This window comes from Acyrthosiphon pisum, chromosome A1 (assembly GCF_005508785.2).
Source record: "Acyrthosiphon pisum isolate AL4f chromosome A1, pea_aphid_22Mar2018_4r6ur, whole genome shotgun sequence".
Lineage (NCBI taxonomy): Eukaryota > Metazoa > Arthropoda > Insecta > Hemiptera > Aphididae > Acyrthosiphon > Acyrthosiphon pisum.
In genome coordinates this window covers 109,639,160-109,662,785 of record NC_042494.1, presented here as the reverse complement: position 1 = coordinate 109,662,785, position 23,626 = coordinate 109,639,160, and the positions used below count along the sequence as shown (strand labels likewise).

General features: G+C 34.8%; 1 protein-coding gene across 3 annotated transcripts in view; it reads right to left on the bottom strand.

Annotated features, from left to right (window-relative positions):
- The window catches only part of LOC100165618 (kinesin-like protein CG14535), a 182,623-nt gene that overhangs the window by 23,667 nt on the left and 135,330 nt on the right, over nucleotides 1-23,626 (bottom strand). For all 3 annotated transcript variants that reach the window (XM_029488026.1, XM_029488027.1, XM_008187594.3), the window contains one exon: nucleotides 2,283-2,498. In XM_029488026.1, the coding sequence (XP_029343886.1) occupies nucleotides 2,283-2,498 (216 nt within the window). The remainder of the gene's footprint in view (nucleotides 1-2,282; nucleotides 2,499-23,626) is intronic.

Genomic DNA, 23,626 nt, shown 5'->3' with positions numbered 1-23,626 from the left:
TGGTTAAAATATTATAACTATACAAAACGATTAAATCAACAATAATATATCATCAAAACTTCATTTTTGATAATTATGTAATCACTTACTGGCTTTTCCTGCGGTAGCAGGGCCTGTTAGACAGATGCTGCGACTGTCGATCATATAATACGCAATATGCCTACCCATATACATATATATATATGGTGCCTGTAGTGCAGGTTTAGCGTGTGTGAGATATAGGTACACAGCCGCACGAAAGAAGAAACGGACGAAAAATATATAAAAACCACGCGTATACGAGATTAACTAAACCACTGGGGACCCCTTCCCCACTACTCATCACGGCATACGAGTACTGTATACAGTGCAGTAGAGCAGCAGAGCTAGTTGCCGAGTTAGTCCGCGTCAGCTTTGATAAATTATTTCGTAGGTATACACATATAACATAGGTATCTCTGGTATATACCCGTATATACAGACAACGGCGGCGGGTCTTCCGTCGCGCTATTTTTACGTCGATCTCGCGCAGCATCTTTCGACGGGCGAGGGGCGAGCGAATGCGCCCGACTCTGTCCTAGATAACCACGCGACCGTTTTGTCGCCGAGACGTTGTTTTTTTTTCACCCCAAATCTTTTTTTCTTCTCCACCAAAGCAATTACACCACGCACGCGCGTCGAGGCGTGCCGATAGCGGCTTTATATAGTTCCGATCTATCTCTGCTTCTGCAGCATCAGCCCCGCCGTCGCGGCAAACGGATATCCGCCGTTAACCGCGGCTCGTTTATTTATTTATTTATTTTTTTTTTATTAGAGCAGTGCCAATAGTAAACCGCCGGAAAATCCCGTACGCGCGCCCGTTTAAAACCCCCTCGTCGCCTGCACTATCCGCACTTATACTTTTTTCACACACGACACACTATATGTGTGAATGTACCTATATATTTATGTACGTATTATTTTATACATGTATATATCCGAGCAGGAGCGAGTTGCAGAGATTTATGTCTGTTGCGCGAATTATACTGTCTCATGTTAACCCTCCACCCCACCCCACCGCACCTATCATATTTATATACCCTTCCCTGCAGCGAAAACAGAATGCAGTTAAACGCGGCGGCGCATACACATATAACATTATATAATATTATATATACCTGCTGCAGCATCCGTTGAAATGGACCCCACCGCGTATACATACCTACCAGCTAACATTATGTTCGTGCGCGTCTGTCGCCGCATTGCGCAAACACCGAGCTTTTGCGCGGATAATCGGTTAAATATATTTTTTATTTCCTATTACACTCAGCTATATGATATATATAGCAGCAATCTCCTATTTCGATACGTAATTTATTTGTATCATATTATTATTTTATATTGTTATGTGTCCCTTATTGCTTGATATTATGTTATATATATTGTTTTGCTGAAATGGCATCCCGCGATAACCGGCCAAGCGTATAAAGAGAAAATGTTTTTTTTTTTATTTTAAATAATTTATTTACCCACCAAAATCAAAACTATAACCTAGCTAATTGTTGATATTATTTACGCAGGTAAGTCTTAAAAGTTAAAATAAATTGTATGGCTTAGAAACAAATCGTAATTACCCTATATCGTTATTTAATAATATTAAGTAAGAACATAATAAGTGCTAGTTCTGTCTTCACAATATTGTAATCTTGTAATCATAGAATATAAACTACTGGGTTATTTTTGTAAATATTCTATTTTAAAAATATAATATTAATATATTAATAGGTATACGTGTTGAATATAATATTCAGTTTAATTTTTTAAGATCTACAAGCTATCTATATAATTATAATCTATAATCTATTTATAATTATGTCTATACGACCATATAGAAAAAGGACAAAAATATTGTAATAATATGTTGGTATAATATGATAACGACCGGTATAACAAACGTGTCATGAAGAAAAGTGAATATCCTTAAATCTTTGTCGAGAATAATAATATTACGACGAGGGTTCAAATGTGTTCCACGCTACACTCAATCGTAATTTATTCTAATATATTATATTCCAACGGTGTATATTTTAATATAAAACATTGCAATATCAAAAGCTATCCGAATATCCAGTCTCGGGGGGGATTCGACGCTGATATTATAATGATGATGATAAGAATAATAATGATTACGATACAACGCGTGTCTATTGTATTTTCAACGGCGCTTACAATAATAATATTATAACAAGTCGTATAGCATAATAATAATATATTATTGTATATTTCATTGTACCTAGTGGCGAGATTGATATTTCGTATATTACCTGCGAGTCTTCTTGCGTGAACAGTGCGTCGAACGCGAACATTTTGGGAGCGGCGACGCCCACGCGCCGACTACCGTCGCTAGCTGGAGGTGCGTTCGGATCAATTAGCGTCAGTTGTCTGTGCTTCTTGTCCACCGACATGAAGTTGTTACCAGGTTCAGCCGTCGCCGCTGGTTGTTCGTCGGCCCCTTTGGTAACTCTCAAAATCACTTTGACCTGGAAACCGATAAAATAAAAAATGAAACTCTCATATTATTATTATATTATAAACTCTGACTTCGAAAAACGAGTATAAAATAGTTAACGTAATTTATATAGTACAGGAACGGTTTTGTGAAGGGTTCGCGTATGGTAGTTTTACAGCTAAAGAACTTTCAAGGTATATTCCGGCCCATTATATCATATACAAATGGTGAACGTGATTCGACAAGAAAAGCGCTTTTAATTCTACGTCAACGAGAGCGACAGTAATAATCCGGATTAAGTACGTCAATTATATAGGTAGGTGCACGTTTAATGGCGAGGGGAACGATGCCGAAAAACAACGCTGCGTGAATAAATATATATATATATATGTACCTATATATACTGAATGTGTCTACGAGTGAACTTTTACTATGTTATATACTCATAATTTATTATGATGGTCATCAAAATCACAAGAGATCACATCAATTATTATAATGCTATACTGCAGTACTAACTATACTGTCAATCAATGAAAATCACACTTTACCAGTCGCAAATACAAACTCTATAACAGTGTGTTACTATATCGTACTTGGAAAACAGCTATTTAATTTCTTCACAATAATATCATTATAAATTTAAAATAAATAATAGTAATATTGAAGTAGCTAATAGTGCGTATATGAACGTCATTCAACAATAATTAGAATACATAATATGGTTTGTGATATTTAATAAAATTAAGAGTATCCTAAAGGCTAAGATTATAAATTCGTCGATAAATTAGGTGATGGGGTTTCTTTTTCAAAAAAAAATTACACAAAATATTCTTTTTCATTTTTCAGTTATTGATATTAAACTTTCCTGATCGTACTTAATACTCTTATAAAATCACTCATCTCATTTAATTAACCACTGTCATTGAACAAAATATTAACTGTAACATTAAACAAACTCTTCTTTGTGAAATAACAAATTAAACCAAGTTAAACCAATAGTTAACACCCTGAACAAATTATTCCGATGGATCCGCTCATTAAAAAACAAAAACATAACATAAATACATGTATAATATAATAAAAGGCGCTGTTGATGAACGGTTTCCCCATCGTCCAAGCCATATAAATATGTATCATTATTTTGAATCACATTCACTTATAGTTCTATTTTGTATAGATTGTAAATAGAGTTTTATGGAAACAAAAAAAATGTATTAGACCAAACAATGAATAAAATAAAATAATAAAACGTCTATCAAAAACATAATACGTCACAATATCGATATCTACAATATCCACCGTCCACCGACTATATTGTTATACACTTATCCACTTAATACACTTAAAATTATACCTGTAATTAATAACATTATATTTTATAACATTGAATGAATTGGATTATACTTATGTATATTTTATGATATAATATATTTCGGTACGAAAATCCATTAACATGTGTTATATTAAAAATTATATTTTAATCAGGAAAATAAAATAGTAAAATACAAGTAAGTTTCTTATTACCTTTATACGCAATACCTATATAACGTCTTACAAATCTTACTACGTATAGGTACCTACGAATATATTATACAACATTATTATCTCAAGTATAGCCGCATAGGCGGTACTAGACCCTCTTGGCAGGGGGGGGCCAGAAAATATTTTAACCATCTAACTATATTTTCAGGGGAGGGGGGGTCGTTAATAAGGAATTATGTATTAATACAGGTACGGTTCGCAGGAGGGGCAGTTGCCTACTCTGCCACCCCCGTAGTACCTCCTATGTATAGCCGTATAGGTATAATAGGTATATTGGTATTATACAATTATCCGCGTATAAACCTAACTGCTTCTAATAATAATAACAATAATAATAAAATATGGTCACCATAATCACTGTTATCATAATATTATTAATTGACGTTTTTAGTCGACAATGCACTTGTCGTTCTTCCGCATATATTCCGTGCGATGAACCAGATATTTTGTCTTCCAGATGGTACACGCTCGTTTCTTCGCCATTTAATTAATGCGCGGCCACACGTATATAAATTAAATAAAGGACTACATATTATTATATATTATATATTGCGGAAGTTGGACCGGTGCAACTGAAAACGAACTCGTCCGATTTCGCTCTAAACGCACGGTTTAATATCATATTATAATATCAAATATGATTATAATTAATGGTATTGCTATGATGTATAGTTGTAGGTACACACACTGCAGTACTTATTAAGATTTCGGAATTCGGTTTGACAACCGAAAAGCGTGAACAGGATTTTTCATTTTACACGACACTTTAATAATGTCCTCTCCCAAGTGCAGTCGCGTCCGTCGACAGCACGTTACATTAACATACGCAACCCCTCCTTTCATCCCTTCTCAAAACTTGATCGATTCCGGTAAGTCGGTGTTTTCTTCGAAAGTATATACTTTCCACTTCAGAGCATAGGTAGTAAGTGAAATTAAGATATTACTATTATTATTATCATCTTCATCATGCGCGTATTATAATATTATGTTCGTTTAAATTAATATTTTTAAAACGGTTTTCAACAGTCGATATATTTCTATCGAGAGGAAAAAAAACTGTTGGGCGTGTAAATTTGTTCACACCCAATTTAATTCAACCTCCGAGCCACATACATAATATAATAACAACATTTATTTAGACGTCTCCGTCCCTGTTGGCAATAATGCACCTCGACTATATATATATATATCTACGCGTTTTATACGTTTCCATTAGAGCGCCACTGCACCACAGCGCCATTGGTCTAATCAAATTTTGTTTTCAATACGTCTTCACCTCCGAGCGTATTTTTATAGACTTATTTCTTGGACGTGAAAATAATGTAAGAGAGACTCCGAGATATTCGATAGTTATACAGCGTAACTGCCTTTCACATTAAATGGAAAACTGTGTACAAAATAATATATTATAACGATCGAAATAATAATATAATAATATGTATGTATAATAGCCATACTATCATTCGACATTTTAAGATTCACCTCTAATAATTACTCACATAATAATAACAAATTATACAATATTATAATATCGCATAATTCATATTATATTATACGTTTGAAATCATTTCCATTATGTTAAAACGCGGAACACAACGAACTTATTACGAATGAATAATTACATTTTCTACAGCACATTATATTCATAGATAGTGCCAACAATGTTGGCCCAACATATTATAATAATTTAAGTTGGCTAATAATAAATCAATTGCGGTAAATATTCTTATATATAATATATAGGTACCTACGCTGTTAAAAGATAAAACAAGATTTCACATTATTCGATTGTCCCTCCAACTTTATAAGACTTTGCTGGAAACAAAAGCACATCAACGTCGTCGTGTGTGTATTGTACTTGGGCAGAGTAATTTTTAAAACGGACATTGTTCAATTTTCTCCGGCCTATACAGTAACGTGGATGCGTTTTAACAGAATCTCCTAAGTATTTCGATCCTTATTTGATTTCACGAAATGAAGGGAAAAGTTTTCGCGAGCAAAATTTCTGGGCACTTTTTCAAGTTCTTTTCTAGTTTAAAGCACATGTCGGCAACGAGCGCATCGTAATGCGCGATAATGCGATTTTAGTTTATGTATTTCGCCAAATTGAATTTTCAGTGAAGCACCAATATTATATTATACGATATACCTACCGTACATAAACATAATATAATACTATATAAACGCGTAATATGCAAATCGACTTGAAAAATTATCTGAATTTTATATGCGTAAGTACCTACTCCTATACATAAAACCATACCTATATTATAATATAATATTCTGAATTCTAATCATTTGAAGTCTGGACTCTGGACGTACATAAAACTAAATACAAGTACACGTAGAGCGCCATACGGCTACATATATACCGAGTTTTTCAACAACAATAATATATGCATGGCTATAATTTAGAATAAGGATTTTAACTAGGTTGAGTCATTGTTGACAAAGTAAACATCACAAATAATTGTTATGAAATTAAATATAACAACGAAATTGTATTAGTAATACCTACTGTTACTGTAATAGCTAATAATTAAAATATCGCACTTGATTAAATTTTGAATTTTGAATTATATAATTCTTCAAAAATGAATCACATAATATAATATCTTAATACCGTCAACATTTTTATGTAGGGCTTAAAGTCTTAAGTTTATTTTTTTGTTTTATTGTTAATTTTAATTAATTAATATATTATTTGTCACTTATATAGGATATTGCACTTTAAATGCTAGAAATCATGGTATAGGGATGAGACTTATTTTATTTTGTTACCATGGTTCATAAAATATAAAAATACAAGTTGATAGTTATTATTGCGAGGTAAAATTATTTGTACAACTACAGTCATATGATAAAACATCAAAAAACTTGCAAAAATCATCTATTCAACGCGTAATATATTATAGGTAGACAATTCCTAATAATATTGTATATTATTATAGTTTAATCGTCACGGAGAATTTAAAATTCGTTTAACGTTTTTCGTCAAAAAACACTTTCGTTTTATTTTAATCAAGTTTGCCGCCATCGCGGTGTAATAATTCCTAATTTGAGGACCGGGTTACACTTGCGTATATACATAATATAATATATATAAATCGACACTGCACCTCAGTCGTATAACCGAGCATGGTATATGAGCCACCCCAGCGCGAAGACGTTAAACAAAATGGATTCGCTATTGGAAATCGAATATCCTCGACGTGCGTAAGATAAAGTTCATCGCGTCGGTCGGCCGTAAAAATAAAAAAATAATAATAATAACAAGACGAGTTGCACCGCGGCGGCTGTATATACGATAAATAACATAGACCGAAGTGTTTACAGTCTACCGGAGATACGAGTATATATATGACGATAATAATATAACATACACTTTATGAATATCGAGTAGTATTATTTTTTTCACCCTCCCCGCTCACGTGTCTCTTTGTCAAATCTTTTTGATAGGTTTTTCCTCTCTCTCTCTCTCGCTTTGTATAAATCGCGGTATTGTTACCCCCGGTGGTGGATACAACTGCAGCAATAATACCTCGCGCGGGTTAGGACGTACCTAACCTTTCCTATTTTTTATTTCTTTTTTTTTTTTTTATTATTATACCCACTCGACTTAGGCCGCGGCTACAATATTATATTCTACTAGCTAGTATACTACTACTTTTTCTTTATGTACCGGACTACACCGCGCGCGTATATATTATTGTAAGGATTCTACGCTTGTCAGGGGGGCGGGGGTGAGACGGTGGAGTGATTTTTACGATATATTATTATTATATTTACTACGCTAAGTGTACCTACGAAAACGCGTCTACTAGGTTATTACACCAGGGTATACACAGTACGTATATTTTGTATTGTATATATTATATTATTATTGCGGGAAATGAGTCGCGTCGTAGTGCGTGTGCACCGTGGAAATGCACAATAATATACGTCCGTCACCGCCTGCACGCTGTATAGTTGTCACGCGATGCTTTCACCCGCTTTTACCCTACGCTGCTGCAGCGCCACAACACTGGATACGCCGTATTATAATATACCTACCTACCTACGCCGTCCAAGACAACTCTCGGAGGCGCCCCTGCCCCCTGCCCAACACTTCCGACATGCCACGGAATCCCATTACGATATTGTGTTACGGGAGGGGAAACGAAAAAAAAGTAAATAAAAAAATATGATAATAATGTAATTTTAATAACAACATCGCGAGCGCACATTTTCGTTTTTTCGGTAATTAGTGCGCGCGCGTTTCTCCTCTATACGTGCGACGCTATGATAATAACAATATTATTATTTTTCAACACGGGAAGATATCTATAGGTATAATATAAGCTGTGCACTGGTAAATGACGGACGGCCGAGCTGCCGTATTATTATGTATATATATATATGACGTGGTGTATTTTTATTTCATCAAACATACAAACACGAATATGGGTATAATATGTTTGTATGTCTGTGTGTGGGTGAGTGGGTGTGTACCAGCTATTATGTATATTCGTCTGCCTATTGCATATTACGTTACGACGATCGAGCGTAGTAATTATAATAATACGTACATATATATATGTATGTGTATTGCTCAATTGCTGTACATATATTGTATATATACAATACTACAATAATAAGTGACTCGCCCGTTTTGCACAGAACAAAACCCGGCTTACTTGCGTGTATATATATAGCGAGGAAGTCTCTTCGTCCTAGTGTTTTATAGTATTTTAATGAGCTCAACTGTATACAATAGAATGTACAGGGTGTTACGCCAAGTGTATTCTCATCCCCATTTTTAAATTTATAATTCGTTCGAATTCTGATTTTTGGAATTTTCTATTTTACTTGAATAGTATACAGTATATTTATAAACGAGAGTGTCCTGTGGAGATATAAAACTTCGTTTTTCAAATGAAATATCCATTTTCTATAGTAAATTAATTTTACGTATTAAAATCAAAATTTGAAAGATTAGTTTTTGAGTTGTTTATCTTTGCGTACTTATAATAAATATAATATTGTATGATATAATAGCTGGTAGGTACATGATAATGGAATTAGAAGATATGGGAGGTATGGTCTATATATTAATCTATCAATATTTATAACTGGGAAAAATGGTCCAATGATACAATAAAATATACTACATTAGCTATTTTATATTTCTGTAAAACCATTTTTAAGGATTATTATCCTTACTATAAACATTTTAATAGGTAACTGAATAACAAGTCGTTTGAATTTTTAACTCGGTGAATCAGCGATTTAAAAAAAATTATCCACTGAACAATTTAGAGTAAAAAAGGAGGTTCTCATTTGAAAAATAGAAGTTTGTATCGTTATTGAACACTCCTTAAGTAGCACCACACAAAAATCAATAATTTTAAAATATGGTGTTTAAGTATATTTAAAAACTACAAAAATCAAAATTTGAATAAATTCATTATACAATAAAGAAAAACTAGAGTGAGCATGCTTGTTGAATCACCCTATATATTTATTAATATATATAATATTATACCATATTATTGTACTGCAGATTTTAGTTTTCGTTTTCTTCCGATATAAATTATATTCTTTTCTTGACATGTCATTATTCCTGAGGACTTTTCTTTTCTCTTTTTTCATTCTAAAACTACCTAACTTATTATGTACGAATAAAAACAAAACTTAATAATAATAACCACGGCTTTTTAATGCATCGACTAGATTATATATCATTATATTTCGTTCTGAATTATGTTAATCATCATTCATCAGTATATAGATACTTATATTATACATTAGCCGGGGTGTAATTAACAAAACCGTTAATTATTTTAATAATTTATTATTGTCTAGTAGTAAAACACGCGTACGTGTACGTTACGATAGTATAATACGTGATGACACTGATGTGCACTGCAGCAGCTATATTATTATATACATAACATATTGACAATAATAATTAATTCATTAGGCGCGACTGCGATGTATACATCCACCCGAAATTTACATTAGTTTAAACTTTGGAAACAACTGAATTAATCAATAAATTATAATAATAACCAGATAAATGGACGCCTGCGACTTCACCACTACGCCCTCGCTGGGTATACACACTATATATTGTACACGCCGCAGCGGCGCAGTTAAATACGGGTCCAAAAATCGTATATAATCGCCGTCGAACGAGATAAAATAAGAGTTACGTTTTAATACATATAATATTGTACGCATAAAGTATACTCGCGCATACATCGTGCAGTGTGTAGTGACAGTAATAATAACGAGAATATAAAAGCGATAAAACCGACGGCGGATCGTTAGATAGCTTAGGGCGGAGGCCGTCCGTTGACATTAAATAACGCGAGTCGTATATATACACACTAATAAGTACAGCCTTAGGAGATAAGTTCGGCGGATACTATATACGCGTTTCGTCCGCGATTTCCATCTCCTCGTCCGATCGGGCGCTTAGAGTGGCTTATATATTAGAGAGGACACATTTCAGACGACGAGTGTTTCGCCTGGTGCAGTTTTCGCCGAAGAAAACACCATTACGCGCGATGTGTCTGTACAAAGAGTAATATCATAGATATACGACAGAGCTTATTTTATATTATATCCTACGCACAATTTATCGTGTAGATAGTGAGTATAGTAACATGCTAGAAGACAAAGATATAATAATAACAATTAACAAATATATCAATAAAGTATGATACTGTAAAGAGATTCAAGATCAATAATTTATTGGTGTATATCTCATACACGTTTGCACGTCTTTTTTGTGCTAATACTCTATAGGTTTTATTATAAAAATTAGTATAGACTATAGAATATTAAACAGACAGAGTAAAACCCGCACATATGTTTGTTCTGTTGACTACCCAATGTATTTAAAACAACAAGCTTCATTGTAATAACTATAATTCCATATTATAGTTTAATTGTTATTAATAAGTAGGTATTTTATTTTTGTTGTACAGGTATATGCTGATATGCATAGTGCATTCCTATATAGAATAACACGCAGGCGTACAAACGTATAGTCAGGTGTGGATCCAGGGAGAGGGGCTAAAGTGGTCAAGATTCACCCCCAGACTATTTTTGGAAATTTTATATAATACTATTATGTACCTATTTATTGATATAATAAATAGTTCATACGTCTTAAAATCCATAAATTAAAATATAAATAAAATTGTAATAAAATCTTATCTATATATAATGTTATCTATATTATGTACCTATTAAAATTATAATTGTATTTTTTCTGTATATTATAATATACGACGTATTGCATAATATTTATAAGAACCGACGATTTAGGAGTTAAACGCTCCCAGATAAACGCTTAGAGTTAGAGGTTCATATTATATACCTATACTTAGATTCCAAAATCACACGGCGTAATTTTTGAACCACAGACCGTCCCGCCTGTTCGAGTATCTCGGGCGTATAGCGACGACGTATACGTTTTCAGCGGTTCGTATACAAAAATATATATATGTGTGTGTATGTAATTCGATTAAACGCCCCGACAAGTACACTACACCAACAACAACAACTGCTCCGGTGTAGACACGCGGGATCATGCCATTTACGACGTCTCATACGGGCTGCCGTATATTACGTCGTATATTGACCTTTACCGGCAGCGGTTAAAGGATTTTTATTTTCATTTTATTTTTTTTTTATTATTTCCATCGCCTAGTCGGGAGGGACGGCCGGCGAAATCTTTCCCATGGGCTCGTTAAACCGCCGTTCAAAACCCATTCCACCGCCACCCGCCCGTCCGGCAACCTCGTCATCTTGACCTCCGCGGGCGGAAATAAATTCTTGGACTTGACCCCTATCCTCGTCATTGTCGGCTCCTGGCGCCGTTTCAAAAGCTACCGGCCGGCCATCCCCGTCGGCGGCCGGCCGTTTAATAGATTTAAACGAGAGACGGGAGAATTGACTGTATATACTAAACATTACATATATATTGTAGCCACGCGCGTATAAAATAAAGGCGGCGCAGACACACGCACGAAACGTTTATATTATGTGCACAATATAGGTGCGCATATACAATAATATATAGGTACACATATATGTTATATACACCTAAGTGCGTTCAGTTTTTATATAAATATTATTGTATTTATACCTATATTGGTGGCCTAAAGGTTCGGCTTTTGTATATCATACTATTATATATACATATATTTTATGTTCTCAAACGGCTTCTACATGTATATTGTACATATAAATATATATATATATACATGTCAGAAGCATATATACTTCGGCACGAAGTTCCCGCTCGCGCGTTTAGTATTCACCGGCTGTTGCGAAACGCGTTTCCAATTCGGACGCGCGCAGGAGCTTTTCTTTATTTTTTTTGCCGCCGAGTGAAGAAGGGTTGGCTGTCGACTGACTGCGTTAGAATCGCGGCGGCTTCCGTGGGTGTGTGGGTTGGTGGTGGGGGGGGGGGGGGGGTGAGTGGTGACGGCGCGGCGTATACCAAAACTAAAAAAACTGCACAAAGAAGAAATAACATCCGCAGACGTCGAAATGAAAAATTAGCCGTTGGAGCATATTCGTAAAATAAATTGCACTCTCCCGGCGGCGCAGGGTCCGCGGGCCAGCAGACGTTTCTAATATAGGCAGACAGCCGAATAATGGATGACTTTCGTACGTTTGCTCATACTCGTGGGGGGCGCAGGGTGTCGACCGTACACACCCACACTCACTCACACACGTAATATATATATATATAATATACACAACAGTGCGAATACGCGTAACGTTCCGTTAAGGATTGAATATATTTATATATATGCCGCGGGGAGTATATATAATACGATATGTGCAGATATTCGAGATAAGTCGAAACACATTATTGCAAATAATATAATATGCGCGTATATGCACACATCGCCCGACCATTCGTATACGTTATACCGTAGTTCGTCATCGGCAAAAGTCGTCGTCGTCGTCGTCATATATTATAATATTGTATATTATACCGGAGCGGGTGCTTTTGGTGTTATTTCGTCTCGGTGACCGACTTCAATTAATTCGGGATTATACGCGCGGGGGAGGACGGCCGGGATGCACGTGTTTTGACGGTGCCGCCGATATCTCGACTGAACCGAGAAATAATCGATGTACATATATATAGCACTCTGGGGATTAAAACGTTCATATAATATATATTATAAATGTTGCTGCATATATATTATATACATACGTGCAGGTACACCGTGCATGTATACAAGTATATTATTGTATGCGAGTATATAAGGTATATAATATAGATATAATAAAACAATATGTTTAACGTGCACATAACGTAGGACAAGACTGGATGTCTAAATTGGTCAGGTAATTGATATACGGCGTGATAAACGGCGCATGATACGCGTTTTATATAATATATTATTATTATTATACATGGCTAGGTATATAATAGACGGGAATATAGGATGATTAATGTTATTATTATATATCGCATTACGATACTCGAGTGTCGCGCTGTTGATGCTCACAAAACACACAGTTAAAATAATATACCCATATACCGGGTTCGTTATAAAAAATTAAAAATTAAAAACATGCGTATTAATATAAAAATAAAAGGTTCCGGCGTCGAGTGTGATACTTATAATAATAGCTATATGCAATGCGAGAGAGAATTAAAATTCAAAACTTTATACCTAATGATTATGTTAACAGCACGGCGCGCACGTTACCAAATACAATATTGTACTGTGTATGATAGTTATTAAATGCACGCATATAGGTATATACTAAGTATATTATACTTAAATAATAATGACATAACATAACTCTTCATTATCGCACTTATAAATGGTATTTATATTGAACGAGCTGCGTATATTACCGCGCATGGGAACGCGTAACGTTTGTTTTGAAAAGAAACATTTAAAAATACTTAAGTGTGTAATGTATAGGTACCTCGCATAGCCCGGATATATGCGACAGCTGTGTATAGTTTAGCCGAAGAGATTATAATGTGCTTCAAACAAAATTGATTGGAAAACTTATGATGAATTTAATATTCATATTATTATGACTATAATATTTTTTTCATAGATTTTATTAGGTACCAGGTACATACATATTCATAAATCATGTCATATAATATATTAAAATCAACTACTGTGATAAATGTTATTTCGTAAAATAGAAAACATTGTGGGTTATGACTCCTGAACAGTGCGCGTCTCCAATTCTTTTTCAAACTTTTGGAAAAAAAACTGTTTTTATTTTGACAGTAATAAATGTTGCCTTTGACATAAACCTATTTGTACAGGTTGAGTTTAACTCACGCCACTTTACAGTTTGGTCAACTACATAATGTATACATATTTATTCTTTAATATAGGTAGGTATATATATATATTATAATATGCATATAACATATACCTTTGTACGATATGTGGCATGACGTTATAATATTATATATTTATATTATATACTCTCGTAATAATTGGAATATTTCGAGCATACGAGTAGACGCACGCGTATAACGTTTTTCGATTATAAAACGATTTAAACTGTTATAAATCATATTATAAAGTTTTTACAGAGACATTTCCCGCATATTATTATTTGGTTCGGTTTTATTATAATAATAATATGTAGCATCAACGTATAAACTTTAGTGGGCATTACAACACATATATTACGCGACTATACCTATAAACACAAATCGAATCTACAGTTGCGATCTTTTTCGTGCAAATACCACTTATTATATAATATATACAAGCACCCTATGTATATCGCGCACATGTATACAATACTCGTATATACTTAACACGTCCGTACGAAAATAAACAAAAGGCCCGCGTGTCGTTATACGTACGCGTATCATCATAATATATACGCACCGAGCCAAGTCTTTTCGCACCGTCACCTATGTATATAATAAATATATATGGAACTTATTATACGTATCACTGCACACACACACACACACACACACACACACACGCACATACGCATATATATATACCTATATATAATATGTGTATGTGTGTGTACGAGTTTAGGCAATTTTCCAAAACACCGGAAAACCGAGCGCCCCCGCTATTAAACGGCTCACGCAGGAGCGTGGGTCGCCTGGTAGCGAGCACCACCACACATATGACGTGCGGCGGGGAAAACACTGTAATATATATTATACCGCGCGCACATTAGTCGTATCCGTTTCGGACAGATTATCCGACCGCCGGCGTTTTCGATACGGATCGCACAACCGCCGCCGCTGGCGTCGCAAAGTTTAAAGTGTCTGCAGTATATAGCAACCGCCGCCGCGTGGCCTTTATAACCTTTGCGCGTCTCTATGTATGTATATATATAAATGCACACTCATACATACAAACATACATACATACATATTATAATTGTCGCGTGCTGGTCCCGAGGCGATTTCCAACCACCCCGCACCGCCCTTCGAGCGGGTTCTTGGCTTTCCGGCGCAAACATATTGTATATACGTGTACGCGTCGACCACGCCAGGCTTTTAGCGTCGTCGTCGTCATCTTTGTCTTTGTCTTCGCGGACTCGGGAAAGTTTGGCGCGCGCCCCGGGAAATCGTCGGGACGAGATCTCCCCAAACGCCTCGGGAGTACGAAAGCTCGTAAGCCCGTACACATATCTGTATATCGAATTATCTGCGGTGATGCCGATGACGAACTGCTGCAGTTATCGCGACGTACCCTCGCGTGACATCATATTATTATATATTATATACGTGACATTTCGAATTCAAAATCCCCAAAACAACGATGGTTAACGACTCCTCGTAATACCCAGAAGGCACGTCGAATAAGCATATTTTTAGACGTCAACCAGCGCGAGGTGACTAAACTTCGGGCAAAAATGTGGAATCTGTGTAAAGTATACTGCAGCGAATGGCTTCGTTGAAATGTACATATACATGGCTATACATAATAACTTGATGTATAACATAAAAATTAATATAAATCGACGTTTGTGCAGCGACTTGTCACCTTCATTAGTGTACATTACTATAGTCGTCGGAACGGTTTTGAACATTCGTAGGTATTCTTAAACATTGTTGTGGTTCGAAAAAAGTACAAGCTATATAGCTGGTCTATATGCAGCACGCAATAATATATCAACGGTGACGCGCGAATAACTAAACAAAATTGATCGGTCACTCGAGACCCGTAAAGAACTACTCTCTCACCCACCTACATACAGCACCCCCACCCCCCCCCCCCGCGCCGGACGTTACGCGATATAATATTTTACTCGTGCAGCCTTTACATAATAAATCTATTTACCTGCGTAAATTCGGATGAAAAAAAAACAAAATAGGTATACGCACATAATAATATTATACACAAGAGCGTTTAATTTGGCAGACATTTGGAAACGCGTATATATATAGTCGGCATGCGGAATTTACGCAATGTATGGCGCAGCTGTGTCGCGCGTTGGACTTTTGCAAATAACGTCCGGTAGTTAAATATTATTCGAACACCGCGAAATTTTATTTCCAAGCCGCCGCCGCCGAACGCTAACGCTAACGCTAATGTTAACGTCGCGAACGCATATTTTCATTATAATATTTTCATTTTACGCGTCGGTCCCGGTTTTCTAGGTTATAATATAGAATATAACAACAATATTCTCTACAGATTTTGTTCGTACACGATAATAATATAACACAATATAATAATTATAATTCACGCGCAAGCATATATGGTAAAAGTCTTGTACCTACTCATATATTATACTACAATACGCGATTGTGCGATGAAACGCTGGTACGAATTGAGTCATTATGATATATAATATAAATATTTATACGATAGCTGTAAAACCTGACTTCATTCGGGAACAATCAGCGAACATAAAATATGGAATCCAAATATATAGAGGTATACCTATAGGTGTATCTCGGTTTAAGTGTAGGTAACTGCTTCGTCAACTAATTTGACCGTGGCATTGTGGATACCTGCAGGACACTTGGTATAGTTTAAAAACGTGATTCAATAGTTTCTTTCTAAATTTTCACGATATTCCTAAGAACAATATTTGAAACCTCTCAAAATCAGTGAGTAGTAATTGCAGAATAGCTGTGAACATACATTAATTTGTATATATTTAGATTATAATATGGAAAGTATCTTTTATTTCTGAAATCATTGGCAAATCTATACCTATATATTATTATTATATATATATTATTATATCATTGTAATTATTATTAATTTGTTCTAGTGACAAGAAATATATACATGTATACCTAGGATAAATTATATAAACCAAAAAATTAGATTTTCGTGATCCAAGACAAAGTTCCTGCATAACCCACACTATATTAATATATTGTAGCAACATATATGGATTGAAAAACAAAGCTGTTAACACTCCCCGAGTCTCCAGAAATACGTGTGCAAAATTTAGTGCCAATTGGTTCAATAGTTTCCAAGTCTACGAATCCCGTCCAAATGAGTATTCATTGGCGTAGGTATATATATATATATACATATTCCAATCCACATTTAGTGTAAGTACACATAAACTTGTTGAATTCCGCGTGGGGCGACGGCAGCAATGCGACATTAATAATATTATAACAACGCCGATGTCCGCGGCCATACGAAAAATGAAACGTTTCGAAACAAATTACGACCAATCAGTACGATATAAACCGTCAAAGGACTGACGACAGAGTGTTTCATTAAGCAAATTAACTGGGCCGGCTCAATTGCATGGAGTCAGCGGAGGAGTCGTAAAAAAGCGTTTGAGCGCCGAAATCGGTTCCGAACTTTTAACGTCGCGGAGGAAACTTCCACGCAAGAACGTTTATTATTTCGTCCGACAATACAAGTTTTATCGGCATGCCCATTAAACGGTTATTTCTCTGTCGCTAAATTGAGTTCTCGAATAAACATTTTGACTTTAGCAGAGGATTTGGGCGTTATATTCGAGCAGTTAATACCGATTATCGACGGCAGCGGCGTCGTCGGTGCAGCATATATACATAATATACTTAGTATATACGCGTGTATAATAATATGTATACATATATATATATATACGTAAAAGAACAATATAATATAATGAAAAAGTATTTTTTGTCGTTGTCGCAATTTCGTTAAAAGTAATTACAAACGCCGGCGGTGCGCGTATTATAAGTTTATTTTAGGGTGTTGTCGAAAACGCGAGGAAAAAAACCTCCCCGATACTCGAATTTATAACTATCGCAACACGATTCCGTGTCGCGCGATAACGTCATATACCACCACTGTAACACTTCTACCACACACACACACACAAACACCCGAGTGTGAAAAAACCTAAACAATATTATACACGCGCGTTATACAATACTTCGGCGGCGGCGAGCGCGTCAAAACCTGAAGGGTAAAATGTTTATCGGCGGCGGGCGGGTCGGACATGAGAGGCGGTATTAATTTATGACCTCCAATATATAAACGGCTATATAGCGGCGGCTCCATAACCGTTCCCGCACAGATATATATACACGCAAATGCCATCAGCATTTAAGGGGGGCCCACGCGGTGTTTTAATGCGTTCGTAGTCGGACCGCGTCGATATTCCGCGGCGTTTCGCCTATAGCCGGTGCAGTGGCGGCGCCGCCATTAATTTGGTATATACGCGAGTTAGAAACTACCCCATTTAATATATATATTTATATATACATATACCGCGCGCGAGTACAACAGAATATAACGACTGTAGTATAGTTGTAGTATAGCGGCGCGTTAACGGGAGACGGAAGGGGTGGTAGGCGGAAGTGAAAAAAAAATCATATAAATATGAAAGCTACATGTGTCCGACTACACCGGAAAGCTTTTTGTACGATGCGCCCGTAAAAGATCCGAAGAGGCATGGACTGTGGCGGCGGGAGGGGGTGAAAATTGAAAAATTGAAAAATTACGTTGTAAACCGGCGAAACGGGGTCGTTGTTTGTACTGCAAGCTAGTAGGTATAATATGTATTATATTTATGCCGTAAAAGTTGCATGTAACAGCGATGGAGACAGCGATAGTGGTGGGCGAGGTGAAAGAGAGAGAAAGAGCGAAGGGTTATGCGTCAAAATAAAATTATGAAATTACCTCAGCTACGTGGGTTATTCTGTGTTATAAAAATTATATTAAACAATATAATACACGACGTTGCAACACACAGCGGCGAACGGTCCATCCGAATATTAAATTATATACGTTAAGGTTTACTGTTTAACCCTAACAAAATAATATGTATATTCATGTTGTGTATTTTTTTTTCAATTTTACTTACAATCATAATAATAATAAAAAAAAAATGTAAAAGTAAAAATATCAAATGCGTGAAGGGCCGACCATTCTACGAATTCAGCTTTAAACTTAACACTTTTTATGCATGCACAAAAAAAACTAGACATGCACTAAAACCTAGTTGCTCTTTTACCGCCGAGTCTAGTAGATACTTAAGTATATATTTAAATATGCCGAAAATAAAATTTTGAATTCCTACCTAACTGAATTATTAAAGACAAAATAGGGTTGAGTGTTGTTTATGAATCACCCTGTGTAATTTACATTTACATGTACATAGTACGATAATTATTACGGTACATATAATAAAATACTTATAGTTATTGACTTAGCCAATATTTAAAAATAAAATCTAAATAACGCGATGTAATACATTTCAGTAGGTAGGCACAATATCCTGTGCGGCTTTTTTCGACTATATTATAATGTTTAATATATAATTTTTATACTACATACATGGGTAGTACATATTTTATATTATATTTAAAGTTTTGGCATAACACTGGCAAAAAGATAAAACAAAAAGGTGTTTTTTTCATTGTTCTATTAAAATTCGAAATTTCCCTCATATGCTATTTCGATTTACGTATAAATGCGTATGATTTCTTGGCATAATCTGTTTGTATATTATAATTATATCATATAATTATTAATTATTATAGGGATCTATAGGGAGGCACACGATAAATGAATAATATTATTATAACGTGCCTGATACACAAACGGTTAATCGAAGAAGAAGAGGTTACTACCTATATATTTATACCTATACATATATAGGTAGTATAATAACGGCAGAAATCGATAACATATAAAAGCTTATCGTGAAAATAAGTACGCCGTATCATTATATTAAAGTCTTAAGTCGAAAATTGTAAAACGTTCGTACTTACATCATATTTAAGGGAAATAATATATTTTCTTTTTACCTTATGGGTTTAATCGTATAGAAAATGGGTCGTAAACAAAAGAGCCAAAAAATCTGTTGTGCGGATTTTATTTTTTTTTTTTATTTTATTATAATATTAAAGAAAAAAAAATTTCTTTTAACAGTGGAAAATTGAACTGTCATTTGCCGAACACTTAGTTACCACATGGCGTTGTATCAATAAGTATACTGTAGTGGTCAATTTACATCCAGCTAACCTAACCGTAATGAGTATAAAACATTAAGACGTTATTCAATTTGGTTTATTACGTGCAACCGCCGTCTAATAATCGACAATCAGTGTTTTAAAACATAATACGTTAGGTATAAACGCAAACTACAAACGTATTAATTAATAATATTATGTAGCAGTATAGGTAGATACTAGATATACCAATATCGGTGATGACATGCAAGTCGTAGGTAACACGCTATACGCACGTGTAACGACACTTGGAACCAAATAAACTGAATACCAATAAACTTTTAGCCCGCGCCTATTTCTCGAATAATATTTTGGTCACCTTCGTCTTGGCATCCATCATCAAGGACTTACCGTAATCATCATAATTGTAGACGTATAATCTCACTTTTATTTATTTACCCAATGTGAGTGGCGTCAAATAGTCGACACGCAGCGTTTAAAAACATAATACGTTAGATATATAAACACAAAAATAATAGTTAATAATAACCATTAATACTATGAAATATATCCTGTGACTATACTATCGTTAATGATTAATGAATAATGATAATAATAATAATTTATAGGTATGTACGCGCACATACGAGAGTTAGAACTGAATAAACCAATAAACTTTTAGACGCTTATTCCACGGATTAAAAAATAATATTATATAGATTTTATCGTAGGTCCGTCGTGGCCTTAACTCGAATAATATTGGTCGCCTTGAGTTATTATCAAGTGTCGACCATAATGAGTACCTAGGTAGGTATTCGGCGTAGATATTAGATAATATAATCTCACCGTAATCAGCATAAGACGTATAATCTCACGTTTATTGGTTTACCTGACGTGAGCGGTGTCAAAAAATCAACACGCAGCGTTTAAAAAAATAATACTTTAGGCGTATAAACACAAACGCAATAATTAACAGTAACTGTATACTATTATCGGTAATGGCTAATGAACAATAATAATAATATATAAGTCGTAGCCCGTAGGTAACTAAAAACACTCTAAACTACGTGTAACGAGAGATGGAAACAAATATTATAATAACCAATAAACTTTTAGCCGCCTATTCCCGAATAGTAATTGGTCACCTTGAAGCATTATTCCCTTCCCACTATATAATTTCCTCGTTCATGTTATTATAGCTTTAGGTAGGTACCTATATATTATATATAATATTTTGCGAAGTTTTTTCATCAGAATTCTACGAAAATTACTTTTAATGCGTAAATAATATGATGTCATCAATTTTTACTCGACGGACGAACTTAAAATACTTCAGCATTTAAATTGAACATAAGACTTCATAATAAAATATAATGTGCGCGCGCAATTATAGGTATCCGAGGAAATTGTATACACGTCATGGTTATAGCATAATGTTTGTCACCGTACCTATAGTTCTTATCGAAAAGCACGAAACCTATTATATTCCCGAGAATGATTATTAATATATATTTTTTTTAACTACAAGTGCAGTTGTTGCGGATACGCGTGTGCATAATTTTTCAATATAGGTATTATTATTTTCTTAAGAATTCATGTTGTGTTAAGGCGCGATGTACGTATCGCACTTTATAAGGTCGAATAGAATGTACACCGATAAAACCGTGTATATTGAATATTAACTTTCAGAACGCGAAAACACAAGTCCTGCAGGATATTACTCGCGAGCTGAATGAAATAAACGCCGCCACACGAATGTGTCCTGCACATTTTGTGTACCTAAGTATATTATACATTTCGCATCAAGCTATATTATATTATATTATATTGATTGAATTTTGTTTTCATTATAAATAATGTGTTCTACACGCGCATTTCGACAAAAAATCATTTGGACGCGTCTTAACGTTTGTAAATAATTATTTTCGTCACGTCCCGTGAAAACTCAAAAATATTACATTGGGGCGTTCTCTCATCAATGAGAGGAAGTAATGTTTTGCGCCGCGGTCCGTGGTTATTCCTCGAGAAAATTAAATTTAAGAATATTCATTACAAAACCACCCCTTTTTGGTTGTCACGTGGTCTGCGGTACGCGGGGATGAGTTGTTTTTTTCGGCAAATAATCTAATTTTAAAAACCGTCACGAAGTCATAAAATCAAACGAAGACAGACAGACATTCTTGGGTTGCTTTTGCAAAACTGTAAAACTCGTATTATACAGCAACATCAGACGCGGTTCATGGACTTTTTTTTTTTTTGTTTCGTTTGACTGTACCGCATGAATAACACGAATTGGCACACTTGAGTGCCTAAACACATACATTTGTTAATACACGCGTGTAGGTATATATTATTATAATAATATGTCAGTTGCGAATTGTATGCGAAAGGCTCTTGAAAAACATTCCTTTTGAAATTAATTAATTACTTTTTTCTCCGCTGTCCCGCAATTTCGACGGATTATAGAGATTTAACAACCGGTATGCCGGCGGGCTTAAAAACTTAACAGTCTTTGGGGCGCAATTAATTTTCTTAATTTAACTAAAATTAATCCACAGATAAAGGGAAGTCCGAAAATATATATTATAAAATAATATATACACTATATCTGCAGCAGGATATAAAAGGAGGTGCCGTCAATTTCGGCCGTTTTCATTCGCTGTCGACGAGATTTATAATCGACCGCCGTGGTAAATTGTACCCTTAATAAATATTATTATACACCTTAATGTGCCGATATATTTTTATTGTTGAAAATATATATACCAACCTCAAGACTTAATGAATGTTATGGACGACAAGGATGATTTACTTTGAGATGATTTTTTTCATTTGTTTATTACGCTCCGTGAAGTTTAATAAGATATTCCCTCATTCTCTTTATATTATATTGTATAAAGTTTAAGAAGTGAAAAATGAATGCTATTTTTATGACCTCGTTTTCATATAATGCCTATCAGAAAAACAAGGGAAAACGGCGTGAATATTGTGACTCTTAGTGGAATATATTCAAATGAAAGTATTAATTGACGCTCTCGGTGACCACATACCGTGGTCCTACTGGTGAGTGACAATATGTCATTATAATATTATATTAATTATATTCCTAAAATATCATTCGATATTTTGCTTAATTAAACAGCATTGTTAAATAATATAAAGGAACAATTAATTGTAGCTACACAGCACATGGCTATTAGCTATATGAGTTGTTATTA